This window comes from Postia placenta, assembly GCF_002117355.1.
Source record: "Postia placenta MAD-698-R-SB12 unplaced genomic scaffold POSPLAscaffold_6, whole genome shotgun sequence".
Taxonomy (NCBI): Eukaryota; Fungi; Basidiomycota; class Agaricomycetes; order Polyporales; family Adustoporiaceae; genus Rhodonia; species Rhodonia placenta.
Genome location: NW_020169837.1, coordinates 201,741 through 221,768, shown reverse-complemented (window position 1 = coordinate 221,768; position 20,028 = coordinate 201,741). Strand labels below are relative to the sequence as shown.

At 50.6% G+C, this 20,028-nt stretch overlaps 5 protein-coding genes across 5 annotated transcripts; 2 read left to right on the top strand and 3 right to left on the bottom strand.

Annotated features, from left to right (window-relative positions):
* Nucleotides 1–1,617: 1,617 nt before the first annotated feature.
* POSPLADRAFT_1065820 (hypothetical protein) lies at nt 1,618–4,831 on the top strand. The gene is made up of 17 exons (XM_024481999.1): nt 1,618–1,883; nt 2,565–2,605; nt 2,658–2,690; nt 2,747–2,844; nt 2,899–2,906; nt 2,960–2,982; nt 3,038–3,131; nt 3,188–3,217; nt 3,275–3,298; nt 3,348–3,381; nt 3,430–3,544; nt 3,596–3,722; nt 3,781–3,811; nt 3,865–3,929; nt 3,981–4,078; nt 4,136–4,146; nt 4,207–4,831. Exons 1-17 carry the CDS (start codon nt 1,752–1,754, stop codon nt 4,575–4,577), a joined length of 1,335 nt encoding a protein of 444 aa, XP_024339353.1. The 5' UTR covers nt 1,618–1,751; the 3' UTR covers nt 4,578–4,831.
* A 646-nt stretch (nt 4,832–5,477) lies between these two features.
* On the top strand, nt 5,478–7,198 carry POSPLADRAFT_1142165 (hypothetical protein; the record flags this gene model as incomplete). The annotated part of the gene is made up of 3 exons (XM_024485393.1): nt 5,478–5,550; nt 5,599–6,684; nt 6,738–7,198. The coding sequence occupies 3 exons, from the start codon at nt 5,478–5,480 to the stop codon at nt 7,196–7,198; spliced, it is 1,620 nt and encodes a 539-aa protein (XP_024339352.1).
* Nucleotides 7,199–8,567: 1,369 nt separating this feature from the next.
* Nucleotides 8,568–12,565, bottom strand: POSPLADRAFT_1046024 (hypothetical protein; the record flags this gene model as incomplete). Its single annotated transcript, XM_024478926.1, has 20 exons — nt 8,568–8,600; nt 8,654–8,717; nt 8,778–8,861; nt 8,914–8,932; nt 8,984–9,019; nt 9,075–9,099; nt 9,152–9,254; nt 9,305–9,862; nt 9,928–10,114; nt 10,162–10,219; nt 10,270–10,305; nt 10,359–10,480; nt 10,530–10,597; nt 10,658–10,770; nt 10,830–10,871; nt 10,936–11,121; nt 11,172–11,303; nt 11,349–11,489; nt 11,546–12,173; nt 12,231–12,565. The coding sequence occupies 20 exons, from the start codon at nt 12,563–12,565 to the stop codon at nt 8,568–8,570; spliced, it is 2,970 nt and encodes a 989-aa protein (XP_024339351.1).
* A 1,431-nt stretch (nt 12,566–13,996) lies between these two features.
* POSPLADRAFT_1141709 (hypothetical protein) lies at nt 13,997–15,152 on the bottom strand (the record flags this gene model as incomplete). The annotated part of the gene is made up of 8 exons (XM_024485335.1): nt 13,997–14,036; nt 14,091–14,110; nt 14,215–14,231; nt 14,321–14,417; nt 14,476–14,510; nt 14,626–14,687; nt 14,797–14,829; nt 15,103–15,152. 8 exons carry the CDS (start codon nt 15,150–15,152, stop codon nt 13,997–13,999), a joined length of 354 nt encoding a protein of 117 aa, XP_024339350.1.
* Nucleotides 15,153–16,855: 1,703 nt separating this feature from the next.
* POSPLADRAFT_1055935 (hypothetical protein) lies at nt 16,856–18,852 on the bottom strand (the record flags this gene model as incomplete). Its single annotated transcript, XM_024480707.1, has 13 exons — nt 16,856–16,903; nt 16,987–17,107; nt 17,165–17,189; nt 17,264–17,327; nt 17,407–17,434; nt 17,487–17,546; nt 17,602–17,702; nt 17,761–17,809; nt 17,868–17,883; nt 17,945–17,956; nt 18,013–18,037; nt 18,712–18,736; nt 18,791–18,852. The coding sequence occupies 13 exons, from the start codon at nt 18,850–18,852 to the stop codon at nt 16,856–16,858; spliced, it is 636 nt and encodes a 211-aa protein (XP_024339349.1).
* Between the last annotated feature and the right edge of the window lie 1,176 nt (nt 18,853–20,028).

Genomic DNA, 20,028 nt, shown 5'->3' with positions numbered 1-20,028 from the left:
ACCCCGTTCGATCAGTAGACGAGTCGATAACTTTTCCATAACGCTAAGCGAACTACACAACATCTAGAGGAACCAAATGGTCAAACACTCGGGCACGGCGAGATAACCGACCCGTTCTGATATCCCACCGAGATCGCGCTTCTAATTGATCTGAAGAAGTTGCCTCGTAGTGCCTAGTGTATAAACAGGCGCGTCTGCACCAGGTTCTGAGTTCAATATGCGCTCGCAAAGACCACATAGTGCCTCTGAATCTAGAGGTGAGCGCTTGGATACAGTAGTCAGATCAAACGATTCTTGTCCGGGCGTGCCTAGTCTCCCCCATAGGAAGCCTATAATAGAGCGCCCGTTTTGATGGTTGGAGGATGATCACTATAGGCTTCTATAGGGGCGTGTCGTGCTGCGTGTCTCTTCGATTCTTCCCTACCCAGCCCAGTGGAAAGAACACTAGATGTATAGACCTCGGAAGCGAGCGCAGACCAATGGCGGAAGGGCTTTTTTTTAATACAGTTTTATGTCCGCTGGAGGGCGTCGCCCTATGCCGGATAATACATGCGTGTGCAGTACGAAGCGAAGCAAACAGGGATCTTGGGCTATCCGGTAGCATGGAGATTTAGCGCGAGTGAGCTATCGTGCGCGTGCAGGAGCGGAGGTAAGTGGGTCGTCCTGGGCGGAAGAACTAACTGATGGGAGGCACTCCTGCTCGATTTCTGACCAGATGTATATCGTCTGAGCGCTCCGTCCTGGGGCTTAGTGAGCATTTACGACCAGAATGAGATAAGTCTAAATGCAGGCGCGAGAAGCTTGTTGACTTAGCGCTTTCCATGGAACCTGGTGTAGCAACAAGATGTTGAGCAGACAGCGTGACCGCACAATCATACACCATACACGCTCCTTCCACCCTTCCCACGCGCCCCCGAATGACGTTCACGTTACGGGCCCGACGATCGGCGCTGAGATACTCACGCTGCGGGCCGGCAGGACCATTCGGACATTACAGTACTTGCGCACACCGCCACGAACGCTTATCTGCGGCTGTGTTTGCGAGGCGCCTCTTGCTGAATTTCCTGAGCATGCCTTGCAAGGTGGTTTGCGCGTTGCGATTGACGCCTTGCGATATTCAATGGGGACGAGTCCTCCGGAGTCCGCAGCCAACCCGGAGCTTGACAGATCGTGTTAGCAATACTATGTGCGTCATCCGGTCAAGAGTATCCGTACTCACGTATGAATGGGGCAGTGTAGCTACCAGGAGATTTCCTGCAGGAGATTGCGAGGTACGAATTTGCGTATTCGGCGCGTAAGAGATAGCCGTCTTTTTTGACCACAGAAATTTAAAGAACAATGTTGGCCATTTCTGAGACAGCTCCAAACAATATTTCAGTAGCAAGGCCAGTAATTTGAGTGGCCTCTGTTGAACATCAAAATCAGTAGCACGTCGCGACTTGCCTGATTCGGAAAGGAAAGACATCGTCGCGTAAGGGCGCTTACGTAACCGATCCCGACAAAAGCCTCGGCACTGCGCACAGGTAGCGGCAACCGGATTACGGCGCTCATTGCAGCTGGCTGGTGGGCTATATCCCGCCTCTCTCCTTACTACCCCAGCCCTTTCCTCGTTCTGTATTTTTCCCCCGCCTATCTATCCTGCTGCTAGCTCACGACTCTCGGATTTCCTTGCTCACACCGCACCTGACGACCGCGGAAACTGAGCAAACTTTCCGCAGCCACAAGCCAATTCCGCAGTCGTTCGAGCCGCAATGGTCAACTCAACACTCTGTCCCTCGGACAACACAGCTGCCGTCGAGCAAGGCAGCTTCTGGAACAGCAATGGCTTAAACTGGGATACACATCGGATAGGGTGGTTGATCGCGGGGTGCTGTGCCGCAGTGGTGAGTCTCCAATTCTCGTGAGACTGGGCGCCTTCATGTCGGTGGCCAGCTACACACTGTCTGCGTTGGTCCGTGTGTCTAGTGATAATCCTCTGCATGCTTCACAAGGAGTGCCTAGTGTTCGAGTGTCGGCTCCTGATACGGGGTTTGAGCCTAGCCAAAGTTTGGGGCCGGAAAGTATGACTGTCGCTAGGGCGAGTCGCTCAAGCCGCACTTAACGGTTGCACCAGTAGACCCCCTGGCCTGTATGCGGAGGCACACTCGGACCGGTGTATTTCAACATTATAGCGCTCCGATTGTCAACGTCTCTTCCGGGTGCACCACTTGTTGGCGACTAGCTCCACACTGTCCGCGTTGGTCCGTGTGCCCGGTGATGATCCTTTTCATGCTATACTTGGAGTGCCTGGTGCTTGAGTGTCGGCTTCCGATACGGGGTTTGCAATTTGTGAAGCTCCCAAAAGTTTCAGGACCGAGAGAAATCTGATCACCAAAACGTCTCCTGCAAGCGTACTAGTTGGATTACGGGGGGATGCGACGATGGTCAATTGTGGCAGTGTTTTGCATGAGAGTAAGGCTAAGCACGGCTGCTGCGTCTGCATACTGCAGCATTACAGTTTCTCAGAATCATTTTGATGAACTTCGTGGGCATATTTATTGAAACTCACGTCGGTCCATCCACAGACTGTCCTCCTTACCCTTATCAATGTCTTGCAACACGCTCGGTATGCACTTTTGACCATCTCTACCCTTGCTTAGGTTATGACCCCGTTGCAGGAATTATACCAATCGCGCGGAACAGCGGCAAATGTAAGCGTCCCCAGCCCGAACACAATCTAAAGACTTGCTTATCTGGCTCGTTCTAGCCTGCGAATATTGTACATGCCTGCTGTATACGCTGTGATATCATTCTTCTCGTACAGATACTTCCGGAGCTACACATACTACTCGCTCATCGAATCAGGTGCGGCTTCAGCAATGGCGGTGTGGGCAGTATTGACGTGAGCGCATTCTCTAGCGTACGAGGTGTGTAGAAAGTCTGCTGCCTGATTGGTTTCCAGATCCTGAATGTTGTGCAGTCTGTCACTCTTAGCGCCTTCCTGTGAGTGAACCCTGCCGCACTGCAACATGTACTCACTCGTGGTCAATCTGACAAGCCTCCTCCTCATTGAGTTTGTCGCTGCCACGGCGGCGGGCCACAATATCGACAATGCCATCGCACGGAAAGACAAATCGCCGCTTCCTATCCCGGTGAGCATAGCTGGAAAACACTTGCGTGGTGTAGGGCACTTACAGGCTCTTCTTAGTTCTGCTGCTTGAGATATCGACCGACAAAGGTCAGTGGTCTGTAATCCAGCTCTGTGCGTGAATGGATCACGAAACGTATTTAATAGGCGTACTTTATGTACACTCTCAAGGTAAAACTGCTTACCTGTATCCTTCTGCAGTGGCTGATGTCGAAGTCAGTGGTCTGTCCTGCAATACGTCATCATTCGGCCAGGTGTGTTCGATGACCGTGCGGACACGTCGGGTTACTAACCATCAGCAGTATTGTCCGTCGTGGGTATTATATGCCAGGCCAAGGGTATCCTGTGCGAGTCGGGACCCTGGAGTTTCAAGACAGCAAACGCATACATCGAAGTTATTGATGCGGCCAGTATAACGTCAGGATGGCATGCTCCTTAATGAGCGCAGGTTGACTAACTGCTCGACAGAATCGCGTTGTACGGCTTGATATTGTTCTACGGGTTGACGCGGGAAGAGCTCAAGGGCCGGCGTCCGCTCGCCAAGTTCCTATCGATCAAGCTCATTGTCATGTTCACGTTTTACCAAGGGTTGGTCGTAAGTATAAGATAATGTGCGTGCATGATGTGATTTCTCATGCGGCGCGTGTGCCCAGTTCGATGCACTTGAAGGCAGAGTTATTCATGGTAAGCTGCTGTGGTGACAGCCTTCTTACACGCCATCTGTAACGGTTTGGCAGCGACCCAGTACTGGACCGAAACGAATATCGCGGACGGTCTGGACGCTCTTGCTACCTGCATCGAGGTGATTGTTTATTATCTACCACGCGGTCATTGTGTTCACTGTGCATTGCAGATGGTGTTTTTCTCTGCGTTCATGATGTTCTCGTTCTCGACAAGAGACTACAAGGAGCCTGGCGTTAGAACGAGCATTTGGCGCCCGCTGTGGGACAGGTGCGTTGATGTATTAGTACGACCACGATCTCAACGCTGATAATGCTCTTGCTCCAGCATCAACTATTGTGCGTAGCGCAGTTTCTTGTGGGCACCATGTACTGTGTACTGATGTGACGTCGCACCAGCCGACTTCGCGGTCGAGATCGGAGGCTCGCTCAAGTTCTTTGTCGACTTCGCGCTGCACCGACCGCAGACGCGCGGCCCGCGGGTGACGATAGTCGACAACGATGGCAAGCCGCGGCAACGGGCAAACCTAGGCGAGGCGTTCGGCGTTGAATCGCCCGGCGTGCCGTATGGCGCGAGTGAGTCCCCCAGCACGCGTTCGAGGATGAGCTACGACGAGAACATCAGGCTAGCGCCGTACACGTACGCGAGCGCAAATGCGACGCCTGCAATCGGTGTGGACAGTCCGGTGTCAAGCGCGGAGTCGATGGAGCGGTTTGCGACGGCGGGGACGCATCCGGCGATGGGGGAGCGGGGGACGTTGCCGAGATGAGGTGGTGTTGTGTGTGTGTGTTGCCGGCCATTCTTGCTCTAGTATGATGGTCCACTAGGGGAGCCGTTCTCGGTTAGTTACCCTTTGTTTTATGTCACGGACCACCCATCGTTCTTTTTTTGCTTTTTGATTTAGTGTAACAATGTCCTGCTTGGTAATGGTACGTTACCATGTTGCCTGCACATCAAAGCGTTTGTACAGCTATTTGGTCGACGCCTCTTCGACACTGAATTGACCGCCGTTTCTTTCTTGTACTGTTGGCTAGACTGATCGTAACTTTCCCAGAGCTGCACAATACTCTTACTTGCACCCTTGTGCATTCAGCAATTCTCCCGGGATAAGTATGTCAATGCCAGTTAAGGTATATCGTATTCCCGATATAGGCATGAGCTGACAATTTCGGTGACGTCAGTTCTCAACTTCAGCATGACACTGTCAATTCCTCCTGACAGCCAGTATATAAGACCGTACATTCTCCAGAAGCACGGGCTTCTCCCTCTTTCTTCTTCCCCTCTCCCCCAACCTCCCCAAAGTACCCACAAAGAGTTCGTGGGCCCTGTACGTTTATTGGAGTTTGTTTCTCACCTTCATTTGATCATATCCTTGAGTACCAAGTATTTCTTTCCCATATCGAAACATCCTAATTAATTCAACCTCGCACTTCTTAGTCGCCATTTAGAGCTCTTGGCAGTCCCAACGCTGACGCTTCTAATTGGCTAACGGTTGGGTGCTACATCAACCCCTAGTGCATGTCACGTGCATATAGGGGCTAACAACGGCTTCCGTTTCCCCCATCTCATCCAGTGCTCTTGTTCAGCGAGCTTGTCTCGGCCGGCGTTCCCTCATTCCCTCACGTTCCCTTTCCTTTCACGTTCTTTACATCAAGGCCGACTCGACACCATGGCTATCGGCTTCACCAAAATCCGTTATGGTCATGCCGTCGCGGCACAGCACGCTCGCAACAAGAGAGATGGTGAGCCGTGTTGCGTCGTCCATCTACGCAAGGATTCTGACTAGAGAGCAGCCTGCGAGAGCGGCGGTCTGTACAAGACCCCGACCTCGGGACAAGTCATCTCGTCCGACTCTACATTAGAGATCAGCTGGGATACTTCCTGTCTGGACTCTACGGCGGTCGACATCTACCTGTATGCCCCATATACGGCCGACCCCCGCATACACGAATGGCAAAATGTCGACTACAGCTACGGCAGCTACAACACCACACTGGACCCTTCCTGGTGGAACTCGACGTCGGTGGTTTCCCTGCAAATGATGATCGTTGACGCTGGGACACCTACTTTCCTGGCGACCTATTCCGCCGGCCCCCTCTTCAATGCGACGTATAGCAACTCTAACTCTGGCAAGGTCACGACGTCGACGACTGGCTCTGTCACTGATGTGGATAACCTTCCTGGGGCCAACAAGCACGGACTATCGGGGGGCGATGCCGCAGCGGCAGTCATAATGACGCTACTCGCAGTATGCGCAATAGCAGTTGGATTTTACATCAAGCGCAGCCGTGCACGCAGCAAGGGGAAGCGACAACGGTTCAGCGTTGCGGTCGATCAGCGCATGTCGACGATCTCGACGGACTGGAAGTCGGTCACGACGGCGGGTGCCGCGGCGGCGATTCGGAACAGCATGATGGTGTCGGACAGCGAGGCCGGGAAGCGGTCTTCGTCCTTCTCCTTTGGCGCCATCCGGCCATCCAGCACAATTGGTCTCGAGGGCGGTCAGGCGGGGGTTGGCACGATGGGATTGCAGATGAGCGAGAAGATGAGCCTGGATTTGAGTACTCCGCCAGTGCCACAGGCGCGTCCACGCGCTCGTGCATCTACCTTCACTGCCGCAGATCGCGCGTCGCGTGTTTCTCGTGTATCTTTCGCACCAGACGCCAGGCCGGTATCAGAGTACCGGCGCACGCGTGCGTTCCACACTGGTCATCTTCCGCCGATCCCCGACACGAACGTGCGGGAGGCGGGAGAGCTATCGCCCACTCAGGCTGAAGGGCCGATGGATTTGACCGCCGAGGATATCCGACAGCGCATGGCGGGACATGATGGAGCAGGCCGCTCGAGCTTGGATGCGATGATGCCTGCGCTATCTAGTAAGTATAGCCACTTTCTTACGCAGCGATATTGCTAACCATTCACTATACAGTGATGCGCACTGGTGGTGATAGCCCGACTACGGCCAACGAGGACCTATTTGCTGCAGCCAGTCTAAGCAGGTCACCTCCCGTCCTCCCATCCATGCTGCCTACGCCGCCCCTGCCTGTGCTACAGACTACCGAGTCGCCCGTGATGCATACAATGTCCATGACCACTATCCCAGCCACCATGTCGCCTGACGATATGCTTCGTGCCTACGCGGAGCGCACGCTGCGCTCGCCACCGCCAATTACCCCACCTGCCGCCAGCTATAATGGTGGTGGCATGCGCACGCTGTATGCTTCTGTAGCCCCCGATGCGCCCCCGCCCGCAGCGCTTGCACCACCGTCCTCCGGATCTCTATATCCCAGTAGCCCACAACACGGGGATGGCATATATCGCCAAAGCTTCGCACCAACTGAGGACAGCCGGTACGGCGAAGAGAACGTGGAGCATGGCACCGCCGAGTAAACCCCTCACCTCGCCTGTGGTCCGAACACATGAGACAACACTCCTGTGTTCACATTAGCGCCAGGTTCTCCGCGCACTTGTAAGAATGGTCTGTATGGCTGTCTATGTTCATAGTGCCTGATCCCCATCGCCCGTTTATCACTTTCAATCCAACCCGATCTCTTCCTACATCTTCCCCTATCTGTCTCATCCTGGCTGGTCTCGTCCTCCCTGCCTCGTCGCTCCCCGTTTCTCCCCGTTCCTCTGTGATCGTCTTCTTGCCGATTGGCTTTCTTGCGCTACTCTACTGGTAAGGCGCTTTCAATTTACTGTGTCTTCCGGCCCCCTCTCCCTCTTAACGAGGTTTCGCCCGAGGCACGACTGCGTCGTTCCTGATACCCTTTATTTATCCATATTTTTCATGCCCGTGTTCTACGCCATCGTTGACGATCGCACCTCATCCTCCTTTCGTCCCTGCTCTGTGCGTTATTCAGATTGTATGGGACGCACCTGTCACTTGCGTTGTGTGGAACCCTTTTGGTTGATGTGTTTGAATACAGGTGCCTTGTAGTATGAGCATGTGGGTTAATGTCCATTTTTCGCGTAATGTACGTTCCGTTGGTGCAGTACATAGGCTGTGCGTTAGCCTCAACATCAATAATACATTGGCAACGTTAGCCGTCATGCTATGCGGCCGTACAGTGGTAAGGACGATATGTATCATGGTTGTACAGATTTTTGTCGTTCCTCATGGTCTCCGAAAAGGTACTGTAACCGCTCATGTTTGCGACTTGCTTCACGCTGACATGAATGTCAGGTTATGACCTCCTGCGTACGAACACAACGCCGTGACCCTGTGGACGCGGTATGATCGAGCCCGTCGAGCTGCATTCGTCATGGTGGTTGATTGAAGCTCTTCTGCGTGGTTTCCTGAAGGCGCCTATCCAAGACCATATACTGCGAACGATCCCCCACATATCGTGGCTCCTTCGTCTGATTTTGAAGGCCTTCGCACATTGCCCTTACGATCCTCCGCCAATGGAGGCTCTGACTCCGGTGTCACGAGAAGTCGGCAGGAGAATCGATCTATAGCTGGGCTTTCGCCTGGACCAGTGATGGTGCTTGGCAGCTTTTGCGAGATGTCTTCTCATCGAGGTACGTGGTTGATTGGCATCATGCGCATTTACCCCGTGTCCCTATGCGCTGACAAACCCGCTTATCGACGCCACACGCGGTCTTGTATTTTTAATCCATAAGCGCAAGATCCATGCCGTACTACAGTTTTTTACATTGGTTCACATTCTCTCATTTACAAAAACGCGTAGCTAGCCATATTCAATGCTACAGAGTGACTTTCAAAATCCTGAAGAAGTACACGACAAACGAGCCATTAGCGTACAAGGCGATCTAAACCAGCAGGGAGCTGATCATGTATGTTATCAGGGTGGCGTGTTAAGTATTGGCGTCTCAACTCACTGTCCATCCATGTGTAGAGGCGGCCCTTTTGTAGCCTTCAAGTGCCTCGTTCATTCTGTATGGCCTATACGCGAAGCCTATATTATTGGCTGGAGATGTGAGCTGGATAGATGGCGCGACGCACGCATCCCAATTCTGAGCCAATCGAGCGGGCCTTGGATCCAGATTAGAGATTGCTAGCTTGATCTGCAAGAGTATCGCCGATATGCTGGGAGGACTTCATTATGCGAGGTAGAAGGGAGCCAGATCAATCGACTCGCCTGTAACTAGGTAGCCAGCCTGATTATCTCATCAGTAACGCGCTCAAATATAACGTACAGATAAACTGACCGTCTGCCGTCAGGAGGTCCATACACATCGATCCACCTGTTAGATGGTTTACTACATGCTGTCAACCATAATACGTATACGTGTAGCACACCTCCCGTAATATGTCCACCCCCGCCCTGGTAATGTACTCAATTACGGCTACGATAAGTAGGAGCACGGTGTACTCACCTGTATGAACGGCAAGAATCGCGGTTTCAATATGCGAAAGAAAGGCGGCGACAGTGGGAACGACGGCGGAAACCGTATCTCAAAGGCTAGAGAATTAATGCCCCTACAAGCACTATCAGGGAATGCTGCGGTGAGGAAATCATGAAATCGCACTTGGCTTTCATGTCTTGTGCGATAGGTAGATCCTCATCGAACGAATGCAACTCCACAATCCACTGAAAGAGATTGTCGCCAATGAAGTCGGGAGGCATATACCATCCGAGTTCCCTCATACTCTTCGTCTTGTCCTGTTCTCTCAGCATGGCCTTGAGTTCTCTCTGTAGCGCCATAGTCGCCTGTGGCGTTGCTTCACGAGGTGGCGGCAGGAGGTGCTCAACGCACTCATGAAGCCATATCGGATCATGAATCCAGTCAGCGACAACTGGGCTCGGTATGGATTCATTCGCTTGAGATGTCTCGCCTAAAGGACGACCTTCCAAGATCGACGAGTCTTCCTCGTCATAGTCGACATCGACAAACTCCCCGTGACGCTCAGAGAGCAGCTTGTCAACGATGAAAGTGGGGTCAGGGATCATGACTTGCTGGCTGGACAGGGTAACCGGATGTGCCGGATCAAGAGGCACGAGAGGAATCCGAGGAATGTCTAGTGCCGAAAGCCTGCTGGTTTTCTCGGCGCCGTCCACAGAGAGGCCTCTGACTAGGAGATAGCGACTATGGTAGCGGCGTCCGGCCATCAGCAGTCGACGTGCGAAGTTTGTAACGTGTGATAGACATACCACAGAATCCATTCTGTGTCAGCAACGACGAAGAATGGATCGTTGCTCACAAATTTGGAGGGGAGATTGACGATCTGTGCAAGAGCCATACATTGTGAGACACCTATTTCGCTGCTCTTCCACCGCACACCGCTTGCGTGAGCGTATCCACTTAATGAGGTATTCCCCTCCTTTGCAAAGTACACGCCTATTCAGCTGTTAGATCACGACAGGACCGGTGATAATGCAGATTACCGTTGCCATACGCCCTCCCATTGGCGATCGTCTTATACCATAGGCCATGTCGGATGATCTAACAGGAATCAACACGACAAACGTGATGCTCCCATAATCATTCCATACCGAATGCCAATTATGCACGTGTGAGCCGTGAAAAGCCTTGATCATAAATGTTAGGCTTTCAATTCAGTTGTGCAGATCGATGTACTGACATATAGACATGGGTAGCGTCTCGCATTGTGGTTATCCACTTGCGCCGATTCTAGTGCCTTGTGGAATTTCGCTTCGGCATCGGGAGCACCTACACTGAATCGGAACTGCCTCCATTCAGGGTCTGTACTGGCCGTAAATCATACAGACCTAAACATAGGGGGAAAACTGACTTATGTTTTGAAGACGTTCTTCGTCGTTCTTCATTTCCTCGATATGTGCAGTGCACGATGCCACACACCTACATCGTGTGTTTGATGGTCAGCGTGGTGAACAGATAGTGCCGCAACATCATCCGCACCATCGCAGTATGAACCAAGCCGCCTCCGGGATGGAGCGATCGAAGTCCTTCAAACCGGCTCTCATCTTACCTACAGGGATCGGCTTCTCAAGGTGCTTCTTCAGAGTAGCAATCTAGGAATGGCAGTAATTAATCATCAATTTTGTAATCCGATGTATCGAAGGCAACCTACGGGAGGAAGTTCGTCAAGGAGCATTGCAATGGATGTGCACATCTAACAAACGTGGAGATATATCGGTCAATGTCATTAAACAGTAGAGGTTTTAAGAGAAACGCACCTGTTGACGTGTAAGCCGGTCGAACTCACACAACCCATCTAACTCCGCTGGTGATGTCACATCCGGGCTTGGAACGCGGAGCCCCATCCCCACCGGTAGAGGGTCATCCAAAACCTTGGCACTAGCTGCAGAGTATGCTAGCGATGCTAGAAGGTCGACCGTTTCGGGGTTCGTGCGGATCTCGTACTGCTAGTACTGAGAAAATTGATATTGAAGAAAGTAAAAGCATCACGAACCTCGAGCGAAGGGCCCCGGTTATAATGATAGTATCGGTACGTGCAGAGGGGTGAATCACAGACGTAGGGCTTCAGCGCTTCATAGTCAGTCAGGAGTCTATCATGGCAGACAATACAGTAGCGGGGGCAAAGCTGCAAGCTAATGAGATCACATTTTGAAATTGACGAGACACGAACCGTCAGTCGGCGCAACAGGTAAGAGAACGCAAGTAGCGGTAGATTGAGACGATCTCGCGAGTCACGGGATAGGAGGGGGTCCGGGGGTAATTTGTAGGTTAAGGAGAGCTCTCTGTCTCTCTCCTCAGCCTCATGGATCGCCTAGAAATTGCAGTGAGTAACAATGGCCGATACTCATGTGGGCATCATCAACGTACTAGCCGCATGCTCTTGGCAATGTCCTCCGATTTTTGCTGTTTTCGCTCGGCTTCCCAGAGTAGAGCCTCGGCGCCAGCCCAGCCGAGGTCATACTTTAGCCGCAGCTTCAGCACAGGTAGGAAAACGTCATTGAGAAGTGTCTCCAAGGATGTGCTTAGACTGAAGTGCTCAAACTCGGTGCTCCGCGCCGCCTCTGCAGCGTTATCAGTCTCGTCGAGCTTCTCATCAGGATCCTCGTCTACGGATGCCCAAAGGTCTTTCTCCTTCTGGGGTTCCTGGTTCTCTCGCAGGCCGAAGACGCGTGTAGCTTCCACAGCGTCTTCTTTCCGCGGTTTATACCTCGGCGTCATTCCGACTTTGAACTGGGGCGTACTGCCACGCGCAATCGCCTCAGGACTTAGGCTGCCGTCTCCTCGAAGAACGGGATACACGCCTCTCAGGCCGTGTACTAGTAGCGTCAAGTGCTGCGACTGCGCCAGAAGTCGTCGGTCCCAAGCCATCAGGACATGCGCAGGGATGTCATCGGCGAGCCTGATTATCGGGTGAGAAACCGACATAACATGCTCGTCGATGCCAATCGGTACAAAGCCCGGTCTATATCCGTAGGCCACGATCTCAATAAAGTCACTGATACACCAAACATTATTCAACGCTTAACATTCATCAGGGTATAAGGCTAATCACCTTTGGAGGACAGCGTGGTCCAGAGATTTCTGGGAAGTAGCTGCGAGACCAAAGTCGTCGTCGAAATGATCATCGTACTCATCGAAGTCTTCTTCTGCGCTAGCATCAATTTCTTCATCACTTTGTTCGTCTTCACTAAGAGTATTTACCGCAAGCTTGCGGGAAACGGAGGCGAGGGTCTGTCTCAGCATCTTTTCAATTGTTTGCGAGCCTCGCTCAGTGACATCCTTAGCGATGGGCGATATCAGCATAGACGTCGCCACGTCCCGCGATCCTCGTATGTAGCAGAAGAAAGCGTGATCCCCAGGATATTCGGAAGCATCTTGAGCCACCATTCACAGTCAATGCGCCACATTTCACAGACGGACGAACGACTTGGGGACTGACCGGAGATCAAGAAGTTCATGGATGCAATTGACTGTCCACCGCCATCGCTGAAATTGCACACGAATGTACCTTCATCTTCGTCCGCCACGAGATCTGATAAGACATCAACGCCGTTCCGCGACTGACTGACTGACTGACTCTAGGACATACCTTCTACTGTCACTCCATTCATCGTCAAACCCTTCGATACGACATCTTGCATAGATATCAGATCTGCTAGGTACTTTCTACGACCTCTTGGAGTCCCATTCTTGTCGGGGAGTGAGGAAGGGTCAGCCATTCTCCGTGCCAGTGTTTGAGAAGCACAGCAGATGGAATTCAAATGCAGCACAAAATCAGGGCGATGAAGTGGATGGTCAAGGATCAAGCTAGTTTATGTTCGAGGATGGGACGATCTTCAATGTCTGGTACCTTCAGACGTAAGCCGCAGTGCGCGAAGCTGATCCGGCGTCACTTGTCTGCCGAACGTGGTCCTCACGCTACCTTGATAAATGGTTATCTCGCGTTCTTTTATATGGAGTATTGCGTTTTGTCCAACAAATTTACGAGGGTGGCGACGAAGTTGGCGGCGCACAACAAGCAGTGGTAGACGCGGATCACGTGGCTGTAGGTTCGCGCGCCACAGACGTGTCGGGTGGTTCGCGCCTTCAACCATCCTTGCGGTAGACTTAGACAGACAACTAGGTCAAGACGTAACTTGTGACTTGTTCTTTAATATCTCATTCATTGCATATACATTTCCCTGAAGCTCAGGGAAATATCTCGGATGAGTGGCTGATTCAGAATGGAGTTCTAGGCTTCTAGCATCACAAAATTCGAGATCAGGTAGCAAATACAAATGTCATCCGACTTATGCTACAGCTAGAATACTGTTGAGATCCGACACATGGCATAGCAGACCATTGAAATCTCACTGTGCCTGATAAGTATGGTTCCACTAAACTCAGCTCTGGCATTCTCTTTCACTTTGTTACTCCTCGGAATTATGTGAGTCCACCACATCTGTGTTTTCTGAGCTTGTAAATTGTAATTGTTCATATATGCTGTTCAGAACAGCTTACCTATATCCTCTTCAATTGATTCTTCAAATTGACGCATGACCCAAGAGGCAAATTGAATTGAAGAAACCGGAATAGAATTTGTGGTAGTATTACCACTTGAATGTCCCCCACGAAGATTGAGAAATAGTCGGGATATGAGAATGGTGTTTATTCTGCACATGAAGGAATGTTAATGTTGTTTCTTTGATCTCATAATTTAAGCAAACACAAACACGTTGGCAAATTGGCTGATATGTGCAAGCAATATTGTCAAATGAATACCAAGATACAATGCCCATGTTGTAAGCATAAGACTGTTGATATAAATCAATGTTGATATTACTCAAACAACATGTTCAATACCTTGAGTGTATGAAACCTGAAACATTTCATGTGTGTGTAATCATTTATAGACATTTAACACATCACTCACAGTCTTGTCGCAGCAATGCACTAATTGACAAATCTGTGTTTGCATGGGGTACTGTGTTATGGATGCCATATGTAGCATACCATGTTTCCAATAGCATTAGCAAGTCAGAAGCTGCAATGCATACCCAACTGAATGCTATCACTGGAGTGTAAAATTGTTAGAGAAGAAGCTTGCATCAAAGACTCCCTCACATCTATAACCAAATAAGAAATTTAAAATGTGTTGAATACTGTGATTATCATACCCTGGAGACACTGCAACTGAATAATTGTAGCTTATGCTACATCCAAAGGGTTCCACTAAGTATGTTGCAACTATTGCTGCATACTAAATGGAAGTATTATTGTCAAATAGAAGCAAATATGTTATAGCAGTATATACTCACCAAGGAAGTTCCAACAAGGGGTGCATATAGACATACTATAATTATTGGTCTAGTCCACTTATGACCATTGATTGCATATATGCGGATGGCAGCAATCACTACATAAGTGGATTAGAAGAACATAAAACATGTGCTGAATGTTGACCTTACCACCACCAATGATATATAGCAGCATCTCCATAACACTACCAATGATATTGGAGATATAAATACTACAAAGCAAAGCATCAGTTATGTTATGTAATGGTTTATATTTGATAAATAAATGCAAACCTCTAAAACTATGAGTTGTGATGATCAAATGCACAAGTAATCACTTACTTTGCAACTTGCAAAAAGAGAAAAATACAAATTCTGACTAACAGCAAGAAGAGTGATGGTATGCATGCAGATATAGAGCAGGGATGGGCCTGTCCAACGGCACTGTAATATAGTCTTTGATGACTGATTTAGGGTAAGTAGTAGCTCATAGATGTACAGGGCTGTATAGTCATGAAACCAAATAAGCAGAATCAAAAGCCAGGCTGCAAATTGAAACCCTACTAAACAATGATGCATTACAGCATATTGTGACATAGCTTTCAAGATTTTAGTTTAGCTTTGATTCATATTGAACAACACACTCACTCAGCTTCCACTCCTTCTTGATATGTGCTTATTGCATGATTATAGGACATGGTGGGATATGCTAAATACTAGGAGGTTCAGGCTATTATATATTGCAGCAAAGCAGTGCCAATCAGGCAATAACATCAGGACAGGAAAGATGATTTCTTTACCCACAAAAGAGGGGCAAAAAGGAAACCACATGCATATTTGACAGGCAATATGTAACTGATGCTGATGACAACAGCCACAGCATAGCTTTACCATCTGTTGATCATATAATCAAGTCATTGATTTGACAGAGTGTCGACATGATAGGATCAAATATAATGATGACATCAACATTATGTATCTTGAATGGATGATGAATGTCCAATATATGGATTTATTGCAATATGCCATCTTTAAAGAATGAAGACCATGTGCTACAGTACCTAGTGAACTGATCCCCATTGAGCCAGCGTAAGCAGTATCATCTGTAATGGAAATCGGCGAGCTATGAAACAGCACTAGCATGAGGTTCATCAATGAGGCATCATTTTATCTTCCATGGGAACAGATCAGCCTTCGCAGCATGAAGTTCGCAGCACGAAGAGACGAACATTGATCAAAGTGATATCACCTCCGGCACAAGCGACACTACCGACGAAGCGGTGCCTCCTTTTCCTCCGTACCTCAGTACGTGTCACGATCTGAGCAAGACCACGCGAATCGTTATGCCTAGCTCCAAGTGAAGCTGAAAAATCGGGGAACATAGGTGGATGGACATACAACATCTACGTTACAGCCTGATAACATGTCGGCATGGGACAGGCAAGATGTATCAGTGTCAGCGCAGGCCACGGCCCCACGTGTGCATGCGCAATTCATAGACGGGAAGCAGACAAAGAGCCGGTTATTCGCTCACGCGATGATACCCATCGCGAGGCCCATCGCAGGCATTGCCTTCCACTCTGATGTTTCTACCAACACCACACTATCTCAGCCAGAATGAGAAAAAAGGAGTGAGGATTAGACAGGAACCGTTGAGCTATTAGAGAATACGAGGTCAGCACGGACGTTGGACACTGGGAGCACAAGGAGCACGTACGTCGCGAGCGAGCCTAACATGGTGGCGGCCGTATCTTTGTTTGGCTGCGCGGACGTCGGCCAGAAACAGTAGAGTCGATGGGGAGCGGGAAGAGGATAGAGACGCACCGGGATTGCATTCCCAGATTACACCATGCATCGTGTACGGCAAGGCTTGGCGCGCGACTGTGAACGAGACTTGCGGGGAGACGACCATGGAGACAACGCGGCGCGACCAAACCGGTAGCCGAGCCTCTGCCGATTGTACAGTCCAACTTCTCCTCGGTACCTTTTTTGTGGGGGGAGCGACTCCTCGGTACCTTGGTGCATGCACGACCAGATCGATCGGAGTCTTCATGCCACGCATACCAGATTTGGTTCCAGAATAGGCGTGATTCATACCTGTCGTAAACTCCCAATCGCATCATCTGGCCAGATGTGGGCCCAATTGAGCTACAGTCATCGACGTGGCATCTTCGCAGTCAGATGATCAGCTTGAACGTGCAGTGCAGCAGCTACGGCTCATAGCACTGCGGCGCCTCACGTCTACGAACGTGATGCCACAACATAATGATCGCGGCGCCTCCCGTCCACTCCAATACTCACATGCACAATTCAAATAAGCAATAAGTATACAAAGCGCCTTGCCACTCGTCTCAGCTCTCGCACCGTCTGCGCCACGCGGTGGTGTCATGTCTACCAGGTTTTAGCTGTCCTTGACAACATGCGTCTCCGTGAAGATCGCAAGGGCCGGCTGGAGATCGAAGTACGTCGTCAGGGCGGCCCATGTCATCAGCATCGCATCACTAGCAACATGAGCAGACGCACACGACGCACCTTAGACGGCCTGTTCTCCTCATGTGGGCCCCCGCGTCCTCGCTGGTTCAGCTCTACGGTATCTATATCCATACCGTTAGATCCGAAGGCCCGCTTCTTGATGTGTACCCGTGCATTCAGCCTCGTCAGGTCAGGTTAGGTCGCCAGTGCAAAGCAGGACGCAGAACACAGCACTCACGTCGCCAGGAACGAGTTGGCGTATACTGCGGCGTAATGATGGTCCCGTAATAGGCTGTAAGAGAGACGTGTCACGGAGCCAAAAGACGCCCATACGCACGTTTGCTCTGGATTCCCACGAGCCCGACGAACATGATGTTGTTCTTCAGTGCCGGGATCTCGAACTGCAGCACGCTCCCTCCAGGGTCAGCACCACCGCACCGGGAGTTTGTCACGAGGACATCATGAATACGTGAAGCGTACCAGCACGAGAATCATCACGGAGATCAATCTAGACACTCCTGTTTGTCAGTGCGCCCATGTACGAAAGGGAGAGCTCGCACGTCGTCAGTCCACCCGAATGCACGATGTACATGAGCAGCGTATTGATGAGACGGTCCGTGCTGCGAGGCATGTGCGTAAACAACAATCCCCCATAACGGATGCCGAGCACAGTACCTCCTGAACCCCGTGCGGCTCGTCCAGAGATAGTATATCTGTATCAGGGAAATAACCAGGTCGACCATCGCCGCCATCGCAAGACTGCTCAAGAACGTCGCCTGTCCACGACGCGCGCGCATGAGCCACGGCGGGCGTGCTCTGCAGTTTCGGACACACCTTCGACTTGGTGTCTTCCCTGAACCGGTTCCATTGCCCGAGAGTCCATCTGGCAGATGTTCCTGAGTCTCACTCAACAGCAACTGCTCGGAACGGCGAGGACGCACAGTAGGATGGACAACGCTGGATCAACATGCGCGAGCGAGATCAGCGAAGCACGCCCGGACACGTGTATTATCCGTACCCAAAGTGAAGCCTTGTGGGAGCCAGCGATTTAGCATATTGCAATTGCGATGCGACACTTGGTCTTACCTACACGGCATAGCAAAAGAAAAGCCTGCAACGCCATTGGTAAATTAGAGTGCTTGAGCGGTGGTGCTAAGGATAGAACAGCACTCACGGGTATGGCTGTCATGACGAGCGAACCATGGCTCACTGCACATTATATACGTTGACTGATAGACTTCGCATGACTAGAAGGAAGGACATACAAACCCAGATTCGACGTATAAAGAATCTGTTGATGGGGGTTTCAGCTCGCAACAGCGTTAGGATATACCATGCATTACCCTTGCACGATGACAGCAATGACAACCTATCGTGGGCGGGCGAGTGGGGAGTTGGATGCGCTTGACTGGAAAGACAGTAACAGGCTTACCAGTGCTATAACTGCAGCCTACATTTGATCAATTAGCGAAAAGAGCTGGAAGCCATTTGAGCCACTCACGCCTACACTCCTATAGTTTCTGACAGATTTATGTTCCAGAAGTAAATGTGAAGTGAGATACAACTTGCCAGGCAATAGAAGCGATTTCCTCCGCTTGGTTGTGACCCGTAACCAGGTATTGATAGAGAATTTGTACGCAGAACGCGGTATGGATGGTTTCGACAATCCTACCTGCAATAATGTTGTCTGAATGACTGAACGGACGAGCATGCGCACCAGATCACGGCTACAGTCGTGTGAAGCAGTACGCCATCACTCGCATTTGATGTCCAGTACATGCATACTTGCGCTGTCGTAATGCCATACAGCCTGTGTATGTCATTGCGGTGAGATATATGCCATGGACAAGCAAAGGGGACGCACAAGATGGCAATGAATATCGCAATGACGAAGATGCCCAAGACGTCTTCAGCGATTGAAGCCATGTTGGAAGGTCCGGACAGAGAGAAGCGTCCAACGGACGCAGTTGCGCGACTTTATGACTTCGAACGCGCATCTGGCCATCGAAGACCCTGGGTTATCATCTCCATCCGAGACACTGATGACATCGACATTAACCCCACAAGACGCTCGTCCATGGCACCGAATCGAGAGCATGTGATCAGGTTTATTCGAGACTTTGTTCTATGTATTGGTTATCGTCAGTACATCTCCGTATGGTTGGTATTTGTACACGGCGAGCAAGACGGTGTGGACTTCGACCGCTTATATCAGTTCGCATGCCAAGTCGTATCACCAAGAGGGCATTCTTCGAGCCCGGCATCTACAGACCGTTCAGTCGATACGTCAGAATGTGTCCGCAACTATGCATTCACAGCATTCCTGTTGGTGATGTTTCCTATCAAAATTACGATACTCGAGTCTAGACACAACAAGTCATGTGATTTGAGGTTACGTAGTGCCACGATTGTTAGATGCGGCTCTTGATGAAAATGGGAGGCGCTAGAACATCGTGGTCGTCTGCACGTTCGATGGCCGATGGAGTGAGCAAGCTGTAAAGTGATGGGGTGACGTCGCAAGGACTTCAAGAGTGTACAATAACACGCTGCGGAGATAGCCCCGGGTCAGAGATATCAGAGATAGATGCAATGTGCGATGACAGACGAGACGCACTCCAAAGCGCCAGTGACATGGCAGATATCTTGCCGTAAGAGCGGGATGAGACCGGCATCTTCACTATTATAGCACTTGACAGAGCAACTGCTGGAGTTTTGACGGATAAGACGGGTCTGAGACGAACCGCAGGCGTTGGTGCTGCCTCCTGACTGTCCATCGTAAGTATTGAGACAATCCATGACGGTCTGTCTGCGCCTTGCAGCCGCGCGAGAACCAGCTCTCCGCTCTCCACAACTAATAGAAAATCCTTACTGGCACCTATCACTTGTCGGCCGTTTGTATTGCTTTGTATTTCCAGCGTCAGAACCAGATATTCACTTGCCCTGGACGTTACAGCAAGCCTCTACCCATGACTTGTGCGACGCAAGAGATGGGATCCTCAGATGGTCTTCCTATGTCTTCTTTAGCATATTTTGGTGTATGGTTAAAGATCGCAGAGAAAAGAAGAGCAGAGATTGCTGCTAAAGCAGCTGAGGCCCTGTACT

Coding starts and splice junctions, on each gene's coding strand:
- POSPLADRAFT_1065820 (XM_024481999.1), top strand. CDS start 1,752: ATGGTCAACTCAACACTCTGTCCCTCGGACAACACAGCTGCCGTCGAG. Junction 3,545..3,595: donor ATTGATGCGGCCAGTATAAC/GTCAGGATGGCA, acceptor ACTGCTCGACAG/AATCGCGTTGTACGGCTTGA. Junction 3,812..3,864: donor TGAAGGCAGAGTTATTCATG/GTAAGCTGCTGT, acceptor ACGGTTTGGCAG/CGACCCAGTACTGGACCGAA.